Source organism: Cyprinodon tularosa, unplaced genomic scaffold (genome assembly GCF_016077235.1).
Source record: "Cyprinodon tularosa strain WSP-4 unplaced genomic scaffold, ASM1607723v1 ctg672, whole genome shotgun sequence".
In the NCBI taxonomy this organism is placed as follows: domain Eukaryota; kingdom Metazoa; phylum Chordata; class Actinopteri; order Cyprinodontiformes; family Cyprinodontidae; genus Cyprinodon; species Cyprinodon tularosa.
The window spans coordinates 49,617-71,525 of NW_024039421.1; the positions used below are offsets into that span (position 1 = coordinate 49,617).

At 38.9% G+C, this 21,909-nt stretch overlaps 1 protein-coding gene across 1 annotated transcript; it reads left to right on the plus strand.

Moving 5' to 3' along the window:
* cog8 (component of oligomeric golgi complex 8) lies at nucleotides 1–14,467 on the plus strand. Its single transcript, XM_038267433.1, has 5 exons — nucleotides 1–411; nucleotides 7,026–7,233; nucleotides 7,325–8,149; nucleotides 11,840–12,008; nucleotides 14,085–14,467. The coding sequence occupies exons 1-5, from the start codon at nucleotides 92–94 to the stop codon at nucleotides 14,321–14,323; spliced, it is 1,761 nt and encodes a 586-aa protein (XP_038123361.1). The 5' UTR covers nucleotides 1–91; the 3' UTR covers nucleotides 14,324–14,467.
* Nucleotides 14,468–21,909: the final 7,442 nt, after the last annotated feature.

Sequence of the window (21,909 nt, forward strand, 5' to 3'; positions counted from 1 at the left end):
AGAAGTCAAACCGGAAGTGGTTGTCACCTCCAGGTAAACAGCTTCAGATCCGTGATCCGGGGCAACGACGTTCGGAACCGGCTGCGGCATCATGGACGTGGAGGATGAGAGCATCCTGGTGTCGGTGTTTAAGGACAGCTTCCCGGATAGCTGGAGGGAAAACCCGGACTTCTCCGCCTACCTGTCCGAGCTCAGCTCCTGCGGCCTGGACTCACTGAGCCGGGAGCCGGAGCGGCTGGCCGAGGAGCGGCAGCAGATCCTCCAGCAGACCCGGGAGCTGGCCTTCTCCAACTACCAGACCTTCATCCGAACCGCGGACTGCACCCAGCACATCTACAGGGACTTCGGGAAGGTGGAGGGCAGCGTGTCCCGCCTGCTGGACAAGCTGCCCCGGTTCGGGGAGAGATGCAGGTCGGTACCGGAGCTCCGACTGGGCCTGGATTAACTGTTCTGTTACCGAGCCGGACGGTTCGTTTGGCTCAAATTATTAATAACTGTCAAAACTCAGTTTCTATGGAGAGTCAGAAGGGACAAAATGGATAAAGCAAGAAATTAATAGTTTGTGTTTTTGGAAATGAAAAATATAGCATGAAATAAAATTAATAAAAATCTAATCCGCTAGATGGGGCGGTTAGGGCATAGAGATTGGAATCCTGGGGTTGCGAGTTTGAAACCTCCCTGCTCCCTAAGGGGTTAAATGCTGAGAGTTAATTTCTCTGATAAAAGGTCAACAAAGTTCAATTATCAAGTGGGAATGCTTATGCATTCCCACTTATTGTTGTTCACTTTAAATTTTTCTGACTCTAACTAGTCCCGCAGTTTTCAACCGATTTCAACAATTTTGGTATCAAAACGTTCAGCTCGTTCAGGAGAATTCTGCTATGTCTTTTGGTAAAGATATTTTTGGTAGTTTTCGCGTTATTCAGCTTTTTCTGCGTTTTTTTTGTCCCATTGAAATGCATGTAGAATTCTTAGATTTCAGCAAAATTCAGCTAAACCTTCATCATCTTTGACCTTTAACTACTTCAGCATACTTTCAGCTAGAAACACCATTCAACTTTTAAAATGTTTCCGTATCTTTCTGCTATTACTGTTTAACTCGGCTTTCTGCTAACTTTTACAGTTTTGCTTCAGTGAAGCTTCAAACTTTAAAAGAAATTTTTAAGATTTTCAGATTTATAATGGAAGTCTATGGACGGAATTCTTCAACTGCTAGAGTGCGTGCTCTAGCTTTTGAGCTGTTCTGGTTTTTCCGAACAAATTCTTCTCAGTCCCTCATTTTTAACTCAATTGAAATAAATTATACATCAAAACGTAGGGATTTTTGTCAGGATTCAGGAAATATAACCCTCATTTGTGTGGCATTTACGGTTTTCCGACAGTTTGGCCCAGACCATGAAGAAGTCCACACTTCCCCAATAGAAATCCAATGAGAGATTTTCCAAAAATCACAGACAAAATCCAAAACGATACATATTTTCGTATCGCTCCCATTTATTAACTATTTGATGTACTAACATGAAACTTGGTATACAACATCTTCAGAACCTTCTAGCACTCACATTGAAGGAATTTCTTCAATATCATTTATGGTTTAGCTTTTTAGCTGACTTGTTCGGGCATAGGAAAACGCTGATTCTGAGAAAAATCCTCAAACTCAGAAAATGCACATTTTTACATCGTCACCGTGGCCAAATAGTTTTTAGTAGAAACATGAAAGTTGGCACAGTCGAAGCCGAAGGATGGCTGACGCCAACGGTGAAAGAATTTTTTGACTACCTTTTACGGTTTTAGCTCACCACTCGTTTGTTCGCAGGGAAAGTTTTGCTTTTGAGCGTTCTGCTCTACCATGTTGCTGCATGTTATTTAATGAGACCAGCAGGATTTATAAACCTTTATATTTCTCCTTCCCATTAAGGTTGTGAATGAGCTACAGCCATGAAAGTTACCCCAATTGGAGACAAAGGATAGCTCTCGCTTAGACTGAAAGAATTTTTTAGATACCATTTACGGTTTGTCTTCAGCACTCGTTTGTTCGGAGCTGATATTCCCATTCAAAAAAGCCTGAGAGGAAAGGAACGAAAGTGAAGCGCGTTTCTCTCTCTCACTGACAGGCTCGTTAAGCGTTGTCAAGGTAACCGTGCTTCAAAGAGATTTTACCTCTGCCACTTTAAACAGCACATTTTAATCTAATGGAGGGAGACAACACTGATTTAACATTAGGAAGTGGATACAATATGACTACTGGCCATGACCCTTCCCTTCACACGCAACCCTGATAGACTTTCAAAATAAGACTCCGGGGACCCTTCAAAATAAAAGCCCCTAAATTAAACTCATATTTTTTTCCCAGCATATGGCTCAATATTATGACCCAAACTCAACCACTTTTTTAAAAATGAGACTCCAGGGGGTTTTCAAAACACACCCCATGGAAAATTTCAAAATAAAAGCCTCCCATTGCCACTTTATCTACTGCCCTAATAACAAGGGAAAAGAGTGATTTAACGATTGGAAAGTCATCAAGTATCACTGCTGGGTCTGACCCTTTTCTCAACACACAACCCTGCTAGACTTTCAAAATAAGACTACAGTGACCCTACACAATAAAAGCCTCTATATTATACTCGCCTATTAATTGATGCAAATGGCTCAGCATTATGACCCAAACTCTACCAGCTTGTTTCTATTAGACTCTAGGGACCTTTTCAAAACATACCCCAGAGCAAATTTCACAATAAAAGTCTCCCATTTACACTCTAATACAGCATCTATTCACCCAATAACATGGAAAACCAGTGATTTCATATTTGGAAATGGATTCTATATCACTGCTGGGCATGACCCTCCCCTTGACACACATCCATGATAGACTTTCAAAATAAGACTAAAGGGAACCTACAAAATAAAAGCCTCTTCCTTACGCACACTCATTCATTGTGCCGTAGGGCTTGTAGCTATGACCCAAAGTCAACCAATTTCTTCAAATTACACTACCAAGGCCTGTTGACCACACACCTCAGTGCATATTTCTTAATCAGGTTCTAAGATTTACACTGTAATAAAGCATCTGCTAACCTTGTAACTTGCAGCCTAAGCCTGCCAACTGTGCTTTCATCACCACAGCGGCTCGTATCATGCAGGTTAGTTTTTTTTTTTATAAATTCAGCTCCTTAAGTGGTATTAGCTCTCTTTCTATAAGCTTCTCTCTCTGTCCTTCCTCTGCTTCTCATGGTCAGTCTTGCACATAGGTTTGTAGATTTTCAATCCTCTAAGGATGACACTGTTTTCTTTATGCTGATCAACTGACACATTTTAAATAATTTTCGAATTGTTTTGCCAAGTCTTGACATTTCCACATATGATTTCAAAATGTTAATACTTATTCAATACCATCGTCCTCAACATTTTACTTCCCATCCTTAAGCTACTAATTTTTTCTTCAACCAGATAAGATTAAAGTTTTTCTTTGTAATTTCTTTTCTACTTCAGCTAATTTCATACTTTTCAGCCTATGTTGTGAACTTTGGCTTCATTCTGCTCTGTTTCTGGACAGGAATTAAGCTTTTCTGTTTGCTGCTAATTAATAACACGCCTGACATGTTTCTGGAAAGTACGTAAACCCCACTTCAAAATTTCTTTATACATTTTTCTAGAAACTTGGGAGACATTATATTAAGACCCTTCTAGTGCCCACATTCAAGACATTTTTTGATATCATGTATGGTTTGGCTGTGCAGCTTTTAAGATGAGTTTGTTTCTGCCATTTTACTGCCAAATGATTCTACCCTACAAAATCTTCAGATGATTCAATTGTTTTCTGCAGTTTGAAGTTTCTGATGACTTCCTATCACATTTTCATATGTTCTTCAGGTAATTTCAGCTTTTTTCATTCAGCAAAAGCATTCCCACTTTGATGTTTCTCCGAAACAGCTTTTTCTAGTTATTATAAACTTCCTCACATGGTGAAGATGTGATAAAAGTAAAGCCAATAAATTCTTCTCTGTTTTGCAGCAGACAGGATTATCATGTAAAACCTGAGATTTAAAAAATCTATTTATGCATCTTTAAATGTGATGGTAATATAATATAATCACATTACTCAGTTAAAGTTAAATTGGCTAATAATTAGAAAAATATGATGAGAAATGAGTTTTATTGACTTTAACCACATTACTAGACCTGCCTTCACTATAGGAAGTGATTGAATGTTTAGATGGCAGATATGAGTTTAATATGTTGAAATGTTTTCATTCTGCTGCAACTAATGATTATCTTGCTAATTGATCGATCCATTGTTAATGTTTTATTTTATTTTTTTAACAGTGTCCTGTCTGGCGATGTGGCAATAACAATAATTGTCTGGATTTATGCATATAAATAGATTTATTATAATAATGCAGTGAGTTTTACAGATTATATGGACGCTGCAATGTAAGGAGAACAGGAAAGAAAAAACAGAAAAAAGGAGAAAAGATGAAAGAAAGAGGAGATAAAAGGGAGATAATGATAAAATATCTTTATTGTTTGTTTTCAATGAAAAATCTGCCAGCAAATATAATAATTTTTCTAAGCGGGCTTCTCTTTCAGCTAAAGATATGTTTTAGTCTCAGTTAACGATTAAATTATTACTAAATCATCTGAATAATCAATTCATCTGATTGTTTCAGCTCTAATTCTGAAACAAGTTGTTTTAATGAAAAGTAAAAACTGCTGCAAATTTCCCCAAAAACATTAAATCTAAGATTAAATTATGAAATGTGCCTTTTAGTAATTTAATATACCTTTTAAATGATGCCATCATTTAAAAGGTCCTTTTCATTATTTTATTTTAATTATTTCATGACGTTTCAGCAGCGAATTCTTCATTAAAATGTTTAAAACGTTAAACTTGACTCATCAAACTCTGGCTGGTTTGAATCTTTTAATGGCACCAATTAATTGATTTATTCATTTTGTCCCCTTTAACTCTCCGTAGTTTTGGACCCTTGAACCCTAAATCCCTTAGAACCTTTACACCATAAAGTCCAAAAATAAAAAATATTCCCAGATCCAGTCCAGTACTGACAGTCAACCAACCTCAGTCCAACGTTAACCAGGAACACTGACCTGGTTCTGACCCATCTGAAGGTACTGGAACCAGAACCAGACCCGACTGGATCAGAACCGGGTCAGAATCCTCTGCATTGTTCCGCAGGTCGATGTTTCGCTTCCAATAGAAATAATCTTAAACAACCCTTTAAGCCCAGAGTGTCAGGAGTGAATTCTGCCTGAAATTATAGATGTGAATTAAAGCAAGTTCAGCTCTAAACTATAAATTGGAAATAAAATTATTTATATTTTTATGACATAAAGGCACTGAGGAAGATTTTTAAGGTGCAAACACTATTTTAAATGTCAGCATGTCTGATTTATAGGAGATTAAACAGAAAAAGTCTAAATATTTTGCCTCGCCACATTTTTTCCAAAATAAAAACTGCAAAATACCGTGAAAGCCGCTTTTCCACTTCAGACGTTCTGGATAGAAAATATGAGAGAAGAAAAATATTTTTATCCTAAATAAAAAAACTTCACATATTTTGTTTTACAAATTTGGTATAATTACTGCTCTAAGGTCGCTCTGTCAGCTAAAGGCATGTTTTAAAGTCTCTAAGCTCCAGTTAACAATTAATCGACTTCTAAATGATTTGAAGATTATTTAACCCTTTAAGCACCGAGAGTCTTAGGAGCAAATTCTGCCTGAAATTCCAGATGTGAATTAAAGCAAGTTCAGCTCCCAAACTGTAAATCGGAAATAAAATAGTTTGTATTTGTGTGAAATAAAGGCATTGAGGAAGATTTTTAAGGTGGAACCACTATTTTAAATGTCAGCATGTCTGATTTATAGGAGATTAAACAGAAAAAGTCTAAAATATTTCGCCTCGCCACAATTTTTTTTCCAAGATAAAAATTGCAAAATACCATGAAAACCCGTTTTAAACTCTGGATGAACCTCAGACTTTATAGATCCACATCTAGACTAGAACTCAAGCTAATCTGGACTGAATAAGATGAAGAATATTTGTTCCACAGAGGTTTTAGTGGGAAGTGTGATTGGTGGAAATGGGATTTTGGCGAAATTCCAACCATGCAAAAATTTATTTTTTCGCTCATCAAAGGGAATCTGGTCAGATAAATATGCTGATTTTAGTTATTGGAGACCTTCTGCATAAAGCAAAGCTTTTGCTCCTGAGATTTAGTCGTTATTTCATTAAAATTTACCAATAAAATCACCAAACTGGATAGAAAATAAGAATAAGAGCAGCTTATGTAACGCATGACGGTTACATCTCCTGAAAGGGTCACACAATGACCTCTGACCCCTCCTTGAAAAGGTCGGAGGCTCTAGTTTCCAATGATGGCACCCATTAGGGGGCGGGGCTAAACATGAATACCTGCTGCACTGCAAAAACGATCTAGAAATAAGTAAAAATGTCTTAAATTAAGTGTATTCACCCTTAATTTCAGCAGGTAAATGAGATAGTTTGCCGATGGAATGAGTAATTTTACTCTTAAAATAAGATAAAATGCACTTGAAATAAGACAATGTAAATGTGTTTTCTTATTTTAAATGTAAATTATCTTGTTCCATTGACAAAATGTCTCTTTTACCTCCTCAATCCAAGAACAAATGCACTTATTTTAAGGAAAAAATGACTTATCTAGGTTTAGATTTTTTGAAGTGTGTTGCATTCCTCCTGCAGAGTCACACATTTCAGGTGGAATTTTAAATCTCATTTTATTTGTTTTCTCTGCTATAAAACAAAACTTAGTTGTGAAAAACTAATTCTGAAACAAGTTTTCTAAATTTTAAAGCCCCGTCTGAAAGGCGTGTGGATGAAACACCATGTGACCGTGTTTTAGCCATTTCTATAAATAGATGAACATGATTAAAACTAACAATGTTTTAGGATCTTTCAGTTTAAAGTCTGGATCAAACCGGTCTGATCCGGCTGCGGCGTCTCTAAAGGTGTTTGTGGGTTTAGGGCCTTCATGAAGGAGGCGGAGGAGATCGCCGTCAGCCGGCGGATGAACAGCCTGACGCTGAACCGCCACACCGAGATCCTGGAGATCCTGGAGATCCCTCAGCTCATGGACACCTGCGTGCGGAACGGCTACTACGAGGAGGCGCTGGAGCTGGCGGCGTACGTCAAGAGGCTGGAGAAGAAGCACGCCGCGCTGCCCGTCATCCAGGTGAGCTGAGGCGTCCCGTAGAGCGGCTGGTTAATCCTAATCTGGATTAGGAGCGGAGGCGGTAAACTCCTCCCTGCTGTGGCTCCTGCAGGGCATCGTACGGGAGGTGCGTCAGTCGGCGCAGCTGATGCTCAACCAGCTGCTGCAGCAGCTGCGCTCCAACTCCCAGCTGCCCGTGTGCCTGCGTGTGATTGGCTACCTGCGGAGGATGGACGTGTTCACGGAGGCGGAGCTTCGGGTGAAGTTCCTGCAGGCCAGAGGCAGCTGGCTGAGCTCCATGTTGGCCGCCGTTCCCGAGGAGGACCCGTACTTCCACATCACCAAGACCATCGAGGCCTGCAGGGTCCACCTGTTCGACATCATCACTCAGTACCGCGCCATCTTCTCTGACGAGGACCCTCTGCTGCCCCCGGCGGGGGGCCAGGCGGCCCTCAGCGAGGGCGCCATTTTCCACGGCTGGGTGGTGCAGAAGGTGGCGGAGTTCCTGGAGACGCTGGAGAGGGACCTGCAGCGCGGCGTGGGGGGCCGGCTGGACTCCCTGCTGGGGCAGTGCATGTACTTCGGTCTGTCCTTCAGCAGGGTGGGGGCCGACTTCCGCGGGCAGCTGGCGCCGCTGTTCCAGCGGGTGGCGCTGGAGACGTTCCAGGGGGCGGTGCAGGAGTCAGTGGAGAAGTTCCAGGAGGACATGAACATGTATACGCTCATCGCCCTCCCCTCTGCGCTCGGGGGCGCCGTCCCCCCCGTGGCCCCCAGCGTGCAGCCCGGCACCCTGCAGCCCCCCATGGCTCTGTTGGACTTCCAGCCACTGGCCTGCTTCCTCAACAACATCCTGAGTGCCTTCAACGACCTGCGCCTCTGCTGCCCCCTGGGGCTGGCGCAGGACGTCAGCCGCAGTCTGGAGGGCGGCCTGCAGGCGGTGAGTCGCACCCCGATCTCCGGCTTCCTCAGATCTATAAAAATCTTTAAAATGCGGCTTTGGTAAAATGATTGTTTTCAGGTTTGATTCTAATTTCTGGGAAAAGAAGCAAAGGAAAATAGAACCATAAAAAACATGTCAGGGTCACGAAGAGCAGATATGATGTCAGAATGTAGGCGGAGCTCCAGGGTCGCAGTTTTCAGGGTTTGTGTTCGTAGCGTCGGCGTGATTGCGGATCATTCGATGCAGCGTGACGGCGGTGGGCGGATACGGAGCTGCAGCTCCACCGAAAAGAACCTGGAAGAAGGAAGCCGATAAAACGGAAAGAGTCCGAAACGAACGGAGAATCAGAGGAAGTGAATGTGAGCAAAATAAATCTGACCGGCTGAGATTCACGGAATCGAATTTAACTCTGATTCGCTCTGATCGCTTCGTCTGCATTAAGCACATTTTCAGATGTTTCCAAAAAGCTTAAAATGAATTGACATTAAAAACTGGACATTTATCTCGCATCGAAAGGATTTTTTTTTTTTGTTAAAAAGTAAACTAGGGATGCGCGATATTGGGATTTTGGCCGATATCCGATATGCCGATATTTTAAAACTCATGTAGCCGATAACCGATATCGATACCGATGTTAAAGCTGGACAAAAATAAGTAGTCATTGAAAATAGCAGTTTTGTTATCCATTTCTGACACTTTGAAAAATAATAAACTCAAATATATTTTCATATGCTGATATCAAATAGATTTTTAAAAACGCGGTATCGATCTATTTTACTTTCAAAATCTGGTGAAATTTCATGGTTCTGTTACAAACTCTCGTGATATTTTGCAAATTCTTGTGAGATTTTTTTAGTAAAATAGATCGATACCGCGTCAATATATCAACATATAAAAATATGGCAACATTTGGTGAATTTTCGGGGGATTTCGTAGCATAACGATGACATATAGCAATATTTCATTAGTAAAAGAGATTGATATGGTGTTTTTAAATGGCAATATATCAGCATATGAAGATATTGGTATATTTTAATGGATCAATATTTTTTCCCTCGTCTTTAGAAGTTTTTAAGTCTGTAAAAAAGAAGTTTTTGAGGAAGAAGAAGTAGTATTATTATTATTTTTTTTTAGACTTTAGAAACTCAGAAGCTGATCAAATATCGGGTTAAATATCGGTGGGGTGGCCGATGTCCGATATTCAGTTTTAAGGCCGATACCGATAGGGGGCCGATTATATCGGGCCTCTCTAAAGTACATCACTATATTTTAACTCATTTTTGTTCCAGCTGTGATAAATACTGACCGAATAAACCAAAAAACAGGAAGTTATTTGGAAAATTAATAGAAAAAAAATGTACAAAACATGGAAAACGTTTATTTTTTGCGACGTACAAAGATATAAAACTATCCTCGGTTGACAGGGTTTCATGCTCCGATGTTCTCTAAAGACGATCTGCTTTGTTTCACTGAACTGGACGACTTTCATGCTTTAGTCTAATCCAACATCAAGCGCTGAGAGAGACTTTGATGTTAGCCGCTTTTTTAAACAGGCAGTTCTCTCATTTTAAAATTTGACTCCATGAAACGCATCAAATCACTAAAGCGTCGCCTTTTACCGTAATAACATCTAGCAGGTCTTTTTCTATCATGTTCCAAACATTTGCGTCGGTGTTGGTTGGGTCAGTTTCAGTGAGGCTTCATTTGGGAGTGAACGTTGGCGCCCTCCAGTGGACGGCAGTAACATTACAACAGTGAAAGAAGTCATTAATTAGTCAGAGAGAATAGATTTAAATCAAATAAACCATTAACTCCAGTTAGTAAAGCTATTAAAGTTACATCCATGTAAATAATGTAAATGTTACAATTTAGAAAAACCTGATCTGAAAAACAGAAACTTGATAAAGAAAATCTTTAAAAGATAAAACATTTTTTTTTTATAGATATGTTTATTAATTTTTGTTTAATAACAACAACAGAACAGAACAGAAGCTGATGAAGCAGACTGGAGATGTTTTATTCTTATCTCCCTTTTATTTCCTCTTTCTGTCAACTTTTCTCCTTGTTTCTGTTCCAGAGAGGAATTTATTCCAAAAGAAGCTTTTTCCACCAAAAAAATAGATTTATTAGGAATCCATTTTAACAAAATATTCTTCAGAAAATTAGGACGTTATACAGTTTGCTGTTGTTTTGATTTTGGGTGTTTATTTGACCGACCGAGGAGAGGAGTGTGAGGGACGGAGCCAGCCAAGCATGAGGACACAGTGGTGATTGTCAAGAAAACTGGGTTTTATTTTCCCAAAGTAACAATAATCCAAACAAAGATTTTAGGGCCCTTAAAAGAGGTCAAATGAAGAGACTAACTAAGGGCAAAAAATATCAAACCTCAAACTAACTGAACAAACAAAAACTGAGCAAAACACACAGCAAACAAAGGAGACTTAAATACTGACACACTGAGGAAGAGGGAGGGAGAACATCTACACCAATTTAACAAAGAATAAATAAACAGTTAGCTTAAGGATTAAACTTAAATGACAATCATTAAACAAATTAACAAAATGAGCAAATCACAAAAGTAAGAAGAAACATATTTAAAATGTGGAGTCCATGGTCTCCCCGATAGTGGAACTCCAGATGGTACGACCCAATCAGCCCATCATTAGTCAGCCACATTCTCCCAGTTGACGGCACCCCCACAACACCAGAAAAGAAAGCAGAAAATATATTAAGCATTTGACAAAATTAAATATACAAAAGTGAACCGAATGTGCGCGCTGCAATTGGAACTAATGTTTTCAATATCGTCAAAATAAACAAACCAATATATTTATGCTAGTGTGTATTAAAACTTATGAAAAAGTGGTTGTGTGTGAAGTTACTGACCATGTGACCGTCACAAGGAGATGATCATTATAGGTGTTAATCATTTCCTCGTCTCCACCTCAATAGATTCCCAGTATAACTGGAACATGACCAGAGACGGTGTGGGAGGCTGCCTTCATGTAGTTTGCATTCAAACAGTGAACAGGAGGCTAGTTTAAACTTAGACCTCCGTTTTGGGGACAGGTGAGCTCTGTGTAGTAATTTAAGTTTGTGGAGTTTAGGAGGAAGCAGAGGTTTAAATGGAGAGACGGAGCTCTGACTGGGAAACGCTCAGTACTTTTATACAGCACCTCCCAACTCATACACTCTCCCTAGGAACTATCCCATCTCTACATAAAGAACTTTCTCACATACAAACATTTGGTTATCCCCAAGATAATCCGCTTTAATTCATCGAGGACGTTCATTTTAATCGGATTAAGGCTCAGAGCAGGTCTGCTGCTCACGGCGTGAAGGAGGCTGATTGAACTCATCTTATCTCTCATGGTTCCCTGATATCTGGAGCAGCGAGGAAACTGCTTCCTGTTTTCCCCAATCTAAACTCCGTAACTAAACTCCATCATACAGACTGGAACCAGACTTCTAAACAATCGGCCCTTTTTATGCAGAGGAAAGGAAAAATGAAAACATTTTATCTCACAAATAGATAAAGAGAAAACATATTAACGTCCAGGAACGATTCCAGACTCTGCTCCACGTTTCATCTTCAGCTCTGCTCCACCAGTTAGATGTCGGTGTTTTAAACTGGAACAGAGTGGATTCTGGGTAGGAACCTAAAGCATGTTGTGCGTTCCCCTCCAGGTGACCCGCCATGTTCTGGCGTTCCATCGGGCCGAGCAGTCGGCCTTCAGCAGCAGAGAGAAGGAGCTCTTCGTCCAGTTCTGCTCGTCTTACGCCGAGGACCTGCTGCCCTTCCTGAACCGCTGCCTGCAGGTTCTGTTCCCTCCAGCTCAGCTGGCTCTGGTTCTGGGTGAGGACCCCACTGGAAACACTGGTTTCCAGTCCGCTTTCTTTTCACTTTAGCTGCTGAGCATCCTTTGGAATCCATTGATTTTACCTCAGAGATGCGCAAACATCCCATAATAACAGATCTACACTGACTCCAGTCTGGGCTGGATGACTGTTGGACCTCCTGGAGGAGGAACCAGGTCCAGACTGTAGCAGAATCAGAACCAGGGGGCCTCAGGTACAGCGTTGATGTGTCGCTGTGATGAAGCACAGCTGCGTTAAAGTTTATGGGAATTCCTGCAAACTTTGGAGCTGCTGTAAAAATTAGGGATGCACGATATCGGGATTTTGGCCGATATCCGAAATGCCGATATTTTAAAACTCATGTAGCCGATAACCGATATCGATACCGATGTTAAAGCTGGACAAAAATAAGTAGTCATTGAAAATAGCAGTTTTGTTATCCATTTCTGACACTTTGAAAAATAATAAACTCAAATATATTTTCATATGCTGATATCAAATAGATTTTTAAAAACGCGGTATCGATCTATTTTACTTTCAAAATCTGGTGAAATTTCATCGTTCTGTGACAAACTATCGTGATATTTTGCAAATTCTTGTGAGATTTCGTTAGTAAAATAGATCGATACCGCGTCAATATATCAACATATAAAAATATGGCAACATTTGGTGAATTTTCGGGGGATTTCGTAGCATAACGATGACATATAGCAATATTTCATTAGTAGAAAGAGATTGATATGGTGTTTTTAAATGGCAATATATCAGCATATGAAGATATTGGGATATTTTAATGGATCAATATTTTTTCCCTCGTCTTTAGAAGTTTTTAAGTCTGTAAAAAATAAGTTTTTGAGGAAGAAGAAGAAGTAATATTTTTTTTTTTTTTAGACTTTAGAAACTCAGAAACTGATCAAATATCGGGTTAAATATCGGTGGGGGGGCCGATGTCCGATATTCAGTTTTAAGGCCGATACCGATAGGGGGCCGATTATATCGTGCATCCCTAGTAAAAATGTTAATGAATCAGCAGACGTCTCATAAAGGCTGGTTTATGCTCAGAAACCAGGTGGTCTGCGTGTGTCGCAGTTAATGCAGATAAGCCCCGCCCCCTTCCGCAGACACTCTGCTGCTCCTCTCCCTGACTGTAGGTGAGCGCAGACAGGAGGCCTCTGATTGGTCAAATCCACATCCGCTCTACTCTATGCGTATTTCCTGCTTGGTTCCTTACCGGCTGGTTTTGTTTGTCTTACCGCCATTGTGGAAAACGACTGGTGAAGATGGAGCAGCTAGCAGAGCGAGGTGAGAACGCTGGGACCCTTTTCCCACCTGGATCTCCGCTCTTTTTGGCCCTCATGTCCCCCCGTCGTCTCATAAACTCACCCCCACTTCCTCGCCGCCTCGGCCGCATCTAGACCCACAGCTGGTTCCTGATTGGCCCTCTGGCGTTGTGGCGTGGAATAACGTAGCGCAGACCACGCTTCAACTGCCGCAGGAGGAGAACCAGACCTTTAGGCTGGAGGAAGGGTCTCACCTCGCTCTGCTAGCTGCTCGTTTTCCACAATGGCGGTCAGACAAACGAAACCAGCCGGTAAGGAACCAGACAGGAGATGCTCATAGAGTAGAACGAGATTAATTGATTAATAATGGGATCGCAAAGGTTCCTTAAAGAAGTTTTTATACAGAATGAAAGCAGGAGAAACTAAAACGTTTCCACTTGTCGGTTCTGGATAGAGCAGACTGACAGAATAAAAGGTTCTTTTGCACTTTGAGATTTTTTTTAAATGTAAAGTGCAATACAAATAAAATGTATTATTATTATTTTATCTTAAATGCTAAATATTTATATATTTTTTCTCTATCTTGGTTGTGGGTCGTTCTGTCAGCTAAAGGCGTGTTTTATCATCTCTATCCTCCAGTTAACGATTAATCGATTACTGAATTATTTGATTATTTCATTAATTGATTAACTGTTTCAGCTCTACTGGTTTTACAAACCTCTCCAGACGGTTTAGGTTCTGTAGAACCCGGGTTCTTACCCGGTGGTTCTGAAACCTGCCGCTTGTTTCTGCAGGCGTTCCTGCCTCTCAGCTGACCCGCTACGGGGGCCTGGGCACCATAGATGTCTCAGCGGTTCTGCAGCCGCTGGAATTCATTCTCCCTCAGAAGGAGCCGGAACCGCTGATGCCGGAGGTCGGCGCCACCGCGGAGCTGGACCCGCTGACCTTTGACCCGCCGCTCGGAGCAGCAGAATCCGGTCAGTCGGATCCAGCGGCAGAACTGAAGCCTGATGAACAGGAGGAGGGACAGTGAGGACAGAACCTCTGCTGGGTTCTGGAGAGACGGACTCATTCTGGACTCTGGTGATGGGATCTAAATAACGTTGGACTGAACAGAACCTTCTGGATGGTTCTGGTTGGGATATTTTTATGTTCAATAAAAAGTTCCTAAAGCGTCGAGTCTTTGGTGATTTCATCAAACAGAACCGCTGAGATGTGAGGTTTGGATCAGCATCATCAGAACCTTCAGAGGAGGTTCTGTGATGGATCCATTAGCAGCGATGCGTCGCTGCGTGAAACCGTAGAGAAAAACGCTATCGGAGCGCAGGAAGTCATGTGACCGATACAGGAGCTGTTTCTGTCAACTTGATGCATCTGCTGAAAAAAAAAAAAGTCATCTTTTGCAGTTTATCGTTAAAATTATTAAGAAATTTGGAGCCTAAAAGGAAAAGGAACATTTCAGCCGTTTTTATTTCCTCTTAGTTTCATCCTTTTCCTCTCAGTTATCAATCAGATTATCTGAATTAAAGTTCATTTCAAATTGACTCTTAGTTTATTTACTGAACTGATTTTTAGAAATAGGATTTAAAATCTTAATCCACAAGCATCCTCATTAAATTTTAACCTAAATGTTCACGTTATATTTTTAATTTATCTGCATCTAAAAATATCAAAGATAATTTCAATTTAAACATAGATATGAAATAATGTAATATAACCTTTAATAACTTAAATTATATTATAGTTTTAGGTCATCAGATCAATCAGTCCAATCCGCCGCCTGTAGTGTCTTTAAATGTCCAGCAGGTGTCAGTATTGAGACAGAATCAGAGCAGCTTCCAGATGCCTCTTTAACATCACTACGAATAAATGAATAAAATCTTTATTTATTTAGATTTCTGCTTCAGAAACAAGAAGATGAACTAAAACAGGCAGAAACCAGGTTGATCTGACGCCTGTTTAACAAAACCAGGATGAGAGATTAACTCATTTGTCCAAATATCCTGATTTAAGCCTGGACTATTTCAGAGAAATGTTGGTTGCCATGGTGATTGATTCTGTGCAGACCCGGCTGTTTAGTCAACATCACACAGATCAGAAACCGGAGTTTCCTCTCTGTGTGTGTTTTTAATTCAGCCCAGATTAAATACCGTTAATTTTATTTAATCATCTACATAAATTATTTACTCTTTCCTAAAACATTAACTTCATTTTGTTCTATATCTATAGTTCTACGTTTGACAGAAAGGCCTTTAATAGGCTATTGCTGTGATGACAGGATTAGAGAGATTGAAGTCAGACTATAAAAGTAAATGTCTTCATTTGCTGGATCCCTGCAGCCGTTCTGTGGATGACGCCTCTACCTGCAGGCCGCTGGGTCCGGATCCACTGGAGCAATCCCACCAAACAGGAAACGAATGTTAAGATCTGTTTTGTCAAATTCAAATATGGTAACGACAGATCAGCATCTACAAATTAGAGCATAATTCTTATATATTCCAAAAAACTAATAATTTTATACCGAGGGGCTTAAAAGTTTGATCAAATCCAGAGAAACTTCTCATGTCAGGCCTGATGAAGAGAACAAACACAGTTCATATAAAAGCAGTTTTGATGCACATCTGCACTGGCTTTAATTTATTCTTCTTCCATCTGTGCCCGCCGTAGACTAATTCAAAGCAAAGTCTTTCACAGGGCTCATTATACCAATTCACGACTAGCGAAAATGTATTCCTCTGTAAGTGATGCCTGTGGCAGATGCAAATGTTTTGGTCAGGTTGAAACTATTCTGGACTGGGATTTTAAATCACTGTCTGAAGCATTTGGTTCTCTGGTTCTCTGCAATCTTTGGCATCCCCCCTACTTCTAAACCTCTAACTGACCTAAAGGAATGAAGCGGGCTATAGCATTTAGCACGCTTCTAGCTCGTAGGTTGATCTTAACTGGAAAGATTCTCAACCCCCTTCACATGCCCGCTGGATTCGAGAAGCGCTTTACAACCTCAAAGTCGAGAATTTAAGATTTTCCACGGAAGAGGAATAGGGCCACTGAAAAAAAAAAAGTCAGAATTCTGACTTTAATCTGAGAATTCTGAGGTTATTCTCAGAATTGTGGATCTTAATGTCGATGGGCTCCATGAAGGTAGAGATGTGGAGCACTCAGCTTCACTGACAAAGATGTGAGTTGATTGAGGCGGCCAGGGACACATTGGGGGAAAATGATGGAATTAGGCAACTTTTTACGTGCCTGAGGGGTCCCCTTATTAATGGAGGAGCAGAAGGTCATTACAACAAGAGAGCTAGTCTCTAAAACAGACATGGCTATGGCTTGATGCTAACATGTTAGTTAGCTGTCAGAATTCTGAGATTAAAGTGAGAGTTCTGAGATTAGAGTCAGAATTCTGAGATTAGAGTCAGAATTCTGAGATTAGAGTCAGAATTCTGAGATTAGAGTCAGAATTCTGAGATTAGAGTCAGAATTCTGAGATTAGAGTCAGAGTTCTGAGATTAGAGTCAGAGTTCTGAGATTAAAGTCAGAATTCTGAGATTAAAGTCAGAATTCTGAGATTAGAGTCAGAATTCTGAGATTAGAGTCAGAGTTCTGAGATTAAAGTCAGAGTTCTGAGATTAGAGTCAGAGTTCTGAGATTAGAGTCAGAGTTCTGAGATTAAAGTCAGAGTTCTGAGATTAAAGTCAGAATTCTGAGATTAGAGTCAGAATTCTGAGATTAGAGTCAGAGTTCTGAGATTAGAGTCAGAATTCTGAGATTAGAGTCAGAATTCTGAGATTAGAGTCAGAATTCTGAGATTAGTCAGAATTCTGAGATTAGAGTCAGAATTCTGAGATTAGAGTCAGAATTCTGAGATTAAAGTCAGAGTTCTGAGATTAAAGTCAGAGTTCTGAGATTAAAGTCAGAGTTCTGAGATTAAAGTCAGAGTTCTGAGATTAAAGTCAGAGTTCTGAGATTAAAGTCAGAGTTCTGAGATTAAAGTCAGAATTCTGAGATTAAAGTCAGAGTTCTGATATTAAAGTCAGAATTCTGAGATTAGAGTCAGAATTCTGAGATTAAAGTCCGAGTTCTGAGATTAAAGTCAAAGTTCTGAGATTAAAGTCAGAATTCTGAGATTAGAGTCAGAATTCTGAGATTAAAGTCAGAGTTCTGAGATTAAAGTCAGAATTCTGAGATTAAAGTCAAAATTCTGAGATTAAAGTCAAAATTCTGAGATTAAAGTCAGAATTCTGAGATTAAAGTCAGAGTTCAGAGATTAAAGTGAGAATTCTGAGATTAAAGTCAGAATTCTGAGATTAAAGTCAGAATTCTGAGATTAAAGTCAAAGTTCTGAGATTAAAGTCAGAATTCTGAGATTAAAGTCAAAGTTCTGAGATTAAAGTCAGAGTTCTGAGATTAGAGTCAGAATTCTGAGATTAAAGTCCGAGTTCTGAGATTAAAGTCAGAGTTCTGAGATTAAAGTCAGAGTTCTGAGATTAAAGTCAGAGTTCTGAGATTAAAGTCAGAATTCTGAGATTAAAGTCAGAATTCTGAGATTAGAGTCAGAGTTCTGAGATTAAAGTCAAAATTCTGAGATTAAAGTCAGAATTCTGAGATTAGAGTCAGAATTCTGAGATTAAAGTCAGAGTTCTGAGATTAAAGTCAGAATTCTGAGATTAAAGTCAGAGTTCTGAGATTAAAGTCAGAGTTCTGAGATTAAAGTCAGAGTTCTGAGATTAAAGTCAGAATTCTGAGATGAGAGTCAGAATTCTGAGATGAGAGTCAAAATTCTGAGATGAGAGTCAAAATTCTGAGATTAAAGTCTGAGATTAAAGTCAGAATTCTGAGATTAGAGTCAGAATTCTGAGATTAGAGTCAGAATTCTGAGATTAGAGTCAGAATTCTGAGATTAGAGTCAGAATTCTGAGATTAGAGTCAGAATTCTGAGATTAGAGTCAGAATTCTGAGATTAGAGTCAGAATTCTGAGATTAAAGTCAGAGTTCTGAGATTAAAGTCAGAGTTCTGAGATTAAAGTCAGAGTTCTGAGATTAAAGTCAGAGTTCTGAGATTAAAGTCAGAGTTCTGAGATTAAAGTCAGAGTTCTGAGATTAAAGTCAGAATTCTGAGATTAGAGTCAGAATTCTGAGATTAGAGTCAGAGTTCTGAGATTAAAGTCAGAGTTCTGAGATTAGAGTCAGAGTTCTGAGATTAAAGTCAGAGTTCTGAGATTAAAGTCAGAATTCTGAGATTAGAGTCAGAATTCTGAGATTAGAGTCAGAGTTCTGAGATTAGAGTCAGAGTTCTGAGATTAAAGTCAGAGTTCTGAGATTAGAGTCAGAGTTCTGAGATTAAAGTCAGAGTTCTGAGATTAGAGTCAAAATTCTGAGATGAGAGTCAGAATTCTGAGATTAAAGTCAAAATTCTAAATTCTGAGATTAAAGTCAGAATTCTGAGATTAAAGTCTGAGATTAAAGTCAGAATTCTGAGATTAGAGTCAGAATTCTGAGATTAGAGTCAGAATTCTGAGATTAGAGTCAGAATTCTGAGATTAGAGTCAGAATTCTGAGATTAGAGTCAGAATTCTGAGATTAAAGTCAGAGTTCTGAGATTAGAGTCAGAGTTCTGAGATTAGAGTCAGAATTCTGAGATTAGAGTCAGAGTTCTGAGATTAGAGTCAGAGTTCTGAGATTAAAGTCAGAATTCTGAGATTAGAGTCAGAATTCTGAGATTAGAGTCAGAGTTCTGAGATTAAAGTCAGAGTTCTGAGATTAGAGTCAGAGTTCTGAGATTAAAGTCAGAGTTCTGAGATTAAAGTCAGAATTCTGAGATTAGAGTCAGAATTCTGAGATTAAAGTCAGAATTCTGAGATTAGAGTCAGAATTCTGAGATTAGAGTCAGAATTCTGAGATTAGAGTCAGAATTCTGAGATTAGAGTCAGAATTCTGAGATTAGTCAGAATTCTGAGATTAGAGTCAGAATTCTGAGATTAGAGTCAGAATTCTGAGATTAGAGTCAGAATTCTGAGATTAGAGTCAGAGTTCTGAGATTAAAGTCAGAGTTCTGAGATTAGAGTCAGAGTTCTGAGATTAAAGTCAGAATTCTGAGATTAAAGTCAGAATTCTGAGATTAAAGTCAGAATTCTGAGATTAAAGTCAAAGTTCTGAGATTAAAGTCAGAGTTCTGAGATTAAAGTCAAAGTTCTGAGATTAAAGTCAGAGTTCTGAGATTAAAGTCAGAGTTCTGAGATTAAAGTCAGAGTTCTAAGATTAAAGTCAGAATTCTGAGATTAAAGTCAGAGTTCTGATATTAAAGTCAGAGTTCTGAGATTAAAGTCAGAATTCTGAGATTAAAGTCAAAGTTCTGAGATTAAAGTCAGAGTTCTGAGATTAGAGTCAGAATTCTGAGATTAAAGTCAGAATTCTGAGATTAAAGTCAGAATTCTGAGATTAGAGTGAGAGTTCTGAGATTAGAGTCAGAATTCTGAGATTAGAGTCAGAGTTCTGAGATTAAAGTCAGAATTCTGAGATTAAAGTCAGAATTCTGAGATTAAAGTCAGAATTCTGAGATTAGAGTCAGAGTTCTGAGATTAAAGTCAGAATTCTGAGATTAAAGTCAGAATTCTGAGATTAGAGTCAGAGTTCTGAGATTAAAGTCAGAGTTCTGAGATTAGAGTCAGAGTTCTGAGATTAAAGTCAGAATTCTGAGATTAAAGTCAGAATTCTGAGATTAGAGTCAGAGTTCTGAGATTAGAGTCAGAGTTCTGAGATTAGAGTCAGAGTTCTGAGATTAGAGTCAGAGTTCTGAGATTAAAGTCAGAGTTCTGAGATTAGAGTCAGAGTTCTGAGATTAGAGTCAGAGTTCTGAGATTAAAGTCAGAGTTCTGAGATTAGAGTCAGAATTCTGAGATAAGAGTCAGAATTCTGAGATGAGAGTCAGAATTCTGAGATGAGAGTCAAAATTCTGAGATGAGAGTCAAAATTCTGAGATTAAAGTCTGAGATTAAAGTCAGAATTCTGAGATTAGAGTCAGAATTCTGAGATTAGAGTCAGAATTCTGAGATTAGAGTCAGAATTCTGAGATTAGAGTCAGAATTCTGAGATTAGAGTCAGAATTCTGAGATTAGAGTCAGAATTCTGAGATTAGAGTCAGAATTCTGAGATTAGAGTCAGAATTCTGAGATTAAAGTCAGAGTTCTGAGATTAAAGTCAGAGTTCTGAGATTAAAGTCAGAGTTCTGAGATTAAAGTCAGAGTTCTGAGATTAGAGTCAGAGTTCTGAGATTAAAGTCAGAATTCTGAGATTAAAGTCAGAGTTCTGAGATTAAAGTGAGAGTTCTGAGATTAAAGTGAGAGTTCTGAGATTAAAGTGAGAGTTCTGAGATTAGAGTCAGAATTCTGAGATTAGAGTCAGAATTCTGAGATTAGAGTCAGAATTCTGAGATTAGAGTCAGAATTCTGAGATTAGAGTCAGAATTCTGAGATTAGAGTCAGAGTTCTGAGATTAGAGTCAGAGTTCTGAGATTAAAGTCAGAATTCTGAGATTAGAGTCAGAATTCTGAGATTAAAGTCCGAGTTCTGAGATTAAAGTCAAAGTTCTGAGATTAAAGTCAAAGTTCTGAGATTAAAGTCAGAATTCTGAGATTAGAGTCAGAATTCTGAGATTAAAGTCAGAGTTCTGAGATTAAAGTCAGAATTCTGAGATTAAAGTCAGAATTCTGAGATTAAAGTCAAAATTCTGAGATTAAAGTCAAAATTCTGAGATTAAAGTCAGAATTCTGAGATTAGAGTCAGAATTCTGAGATTAAAGTCAGAGTTCTGAGATTAAAGTCAGAATTCTGAGATTAAAGTCAGAATTCTGAGATTAGAGTCAGAATTCTGAGATTAAAGTCAGAGTTCTGAGATTAAAGTCAATGTTCTGAGATTAAAGTCAGAGTTCTGAGATTAAAGTCAGAGTTCTGAGATTAAAGTCAGAGTTCTAAGATTAAAGTCAGAATTCTGAGATTAAAGTCAGAATTCTGAGATTAGAGTCAGAATTCTGAGATTAAAGTCAGAGTTCTGAGATTAAAGTCAAAGTTCTGAGATTAAAGTCAGAGTTCTGAGATTAAAGTCAGAGTTCTGAGATTAAAGTCAGAGTTCTAAGATTAAAGTCAGAATTCTGAGATTAAAGTCAGAGTTCTGATATTAAAGTCAGAGTTCTGAGATTAGAGTCAGAATTCTGAGATTAAAGTCCGAGTTCTGAGATTAAAGTCAAAGTTCTGAGATTAAAGTCAGAATTCTGAGATTAGAGTCAGAATTCTGAGATTAAAGTCAGAGTTCTGAGATTAAAGTCAGAATTCTGAGATTAAAGTCAAAATTCTGAGATTAAAGTCAAAATTCTGAGATTAAAGTCAAAATTCTGAGATTAAAGTCAGAATTCTGAGATTAAAGTCAGAATTCTGAGATTAGAGTCAGAATTCTGAGATTAAAGTCAGAGTTCTGAGATTAAAGTCAGAGTTCTGAGATTAAAGTCAGAATTCTGAGATTAGAGTCAGAATTCTGAGATTAAAGTCAGAGTTCTGAGATTAAAGTCAGAGTTCTGAGATTAAAGTCAAAGTTCTGAGATTAAAGTCAGAATTCTGAGATTAAAGTCAGA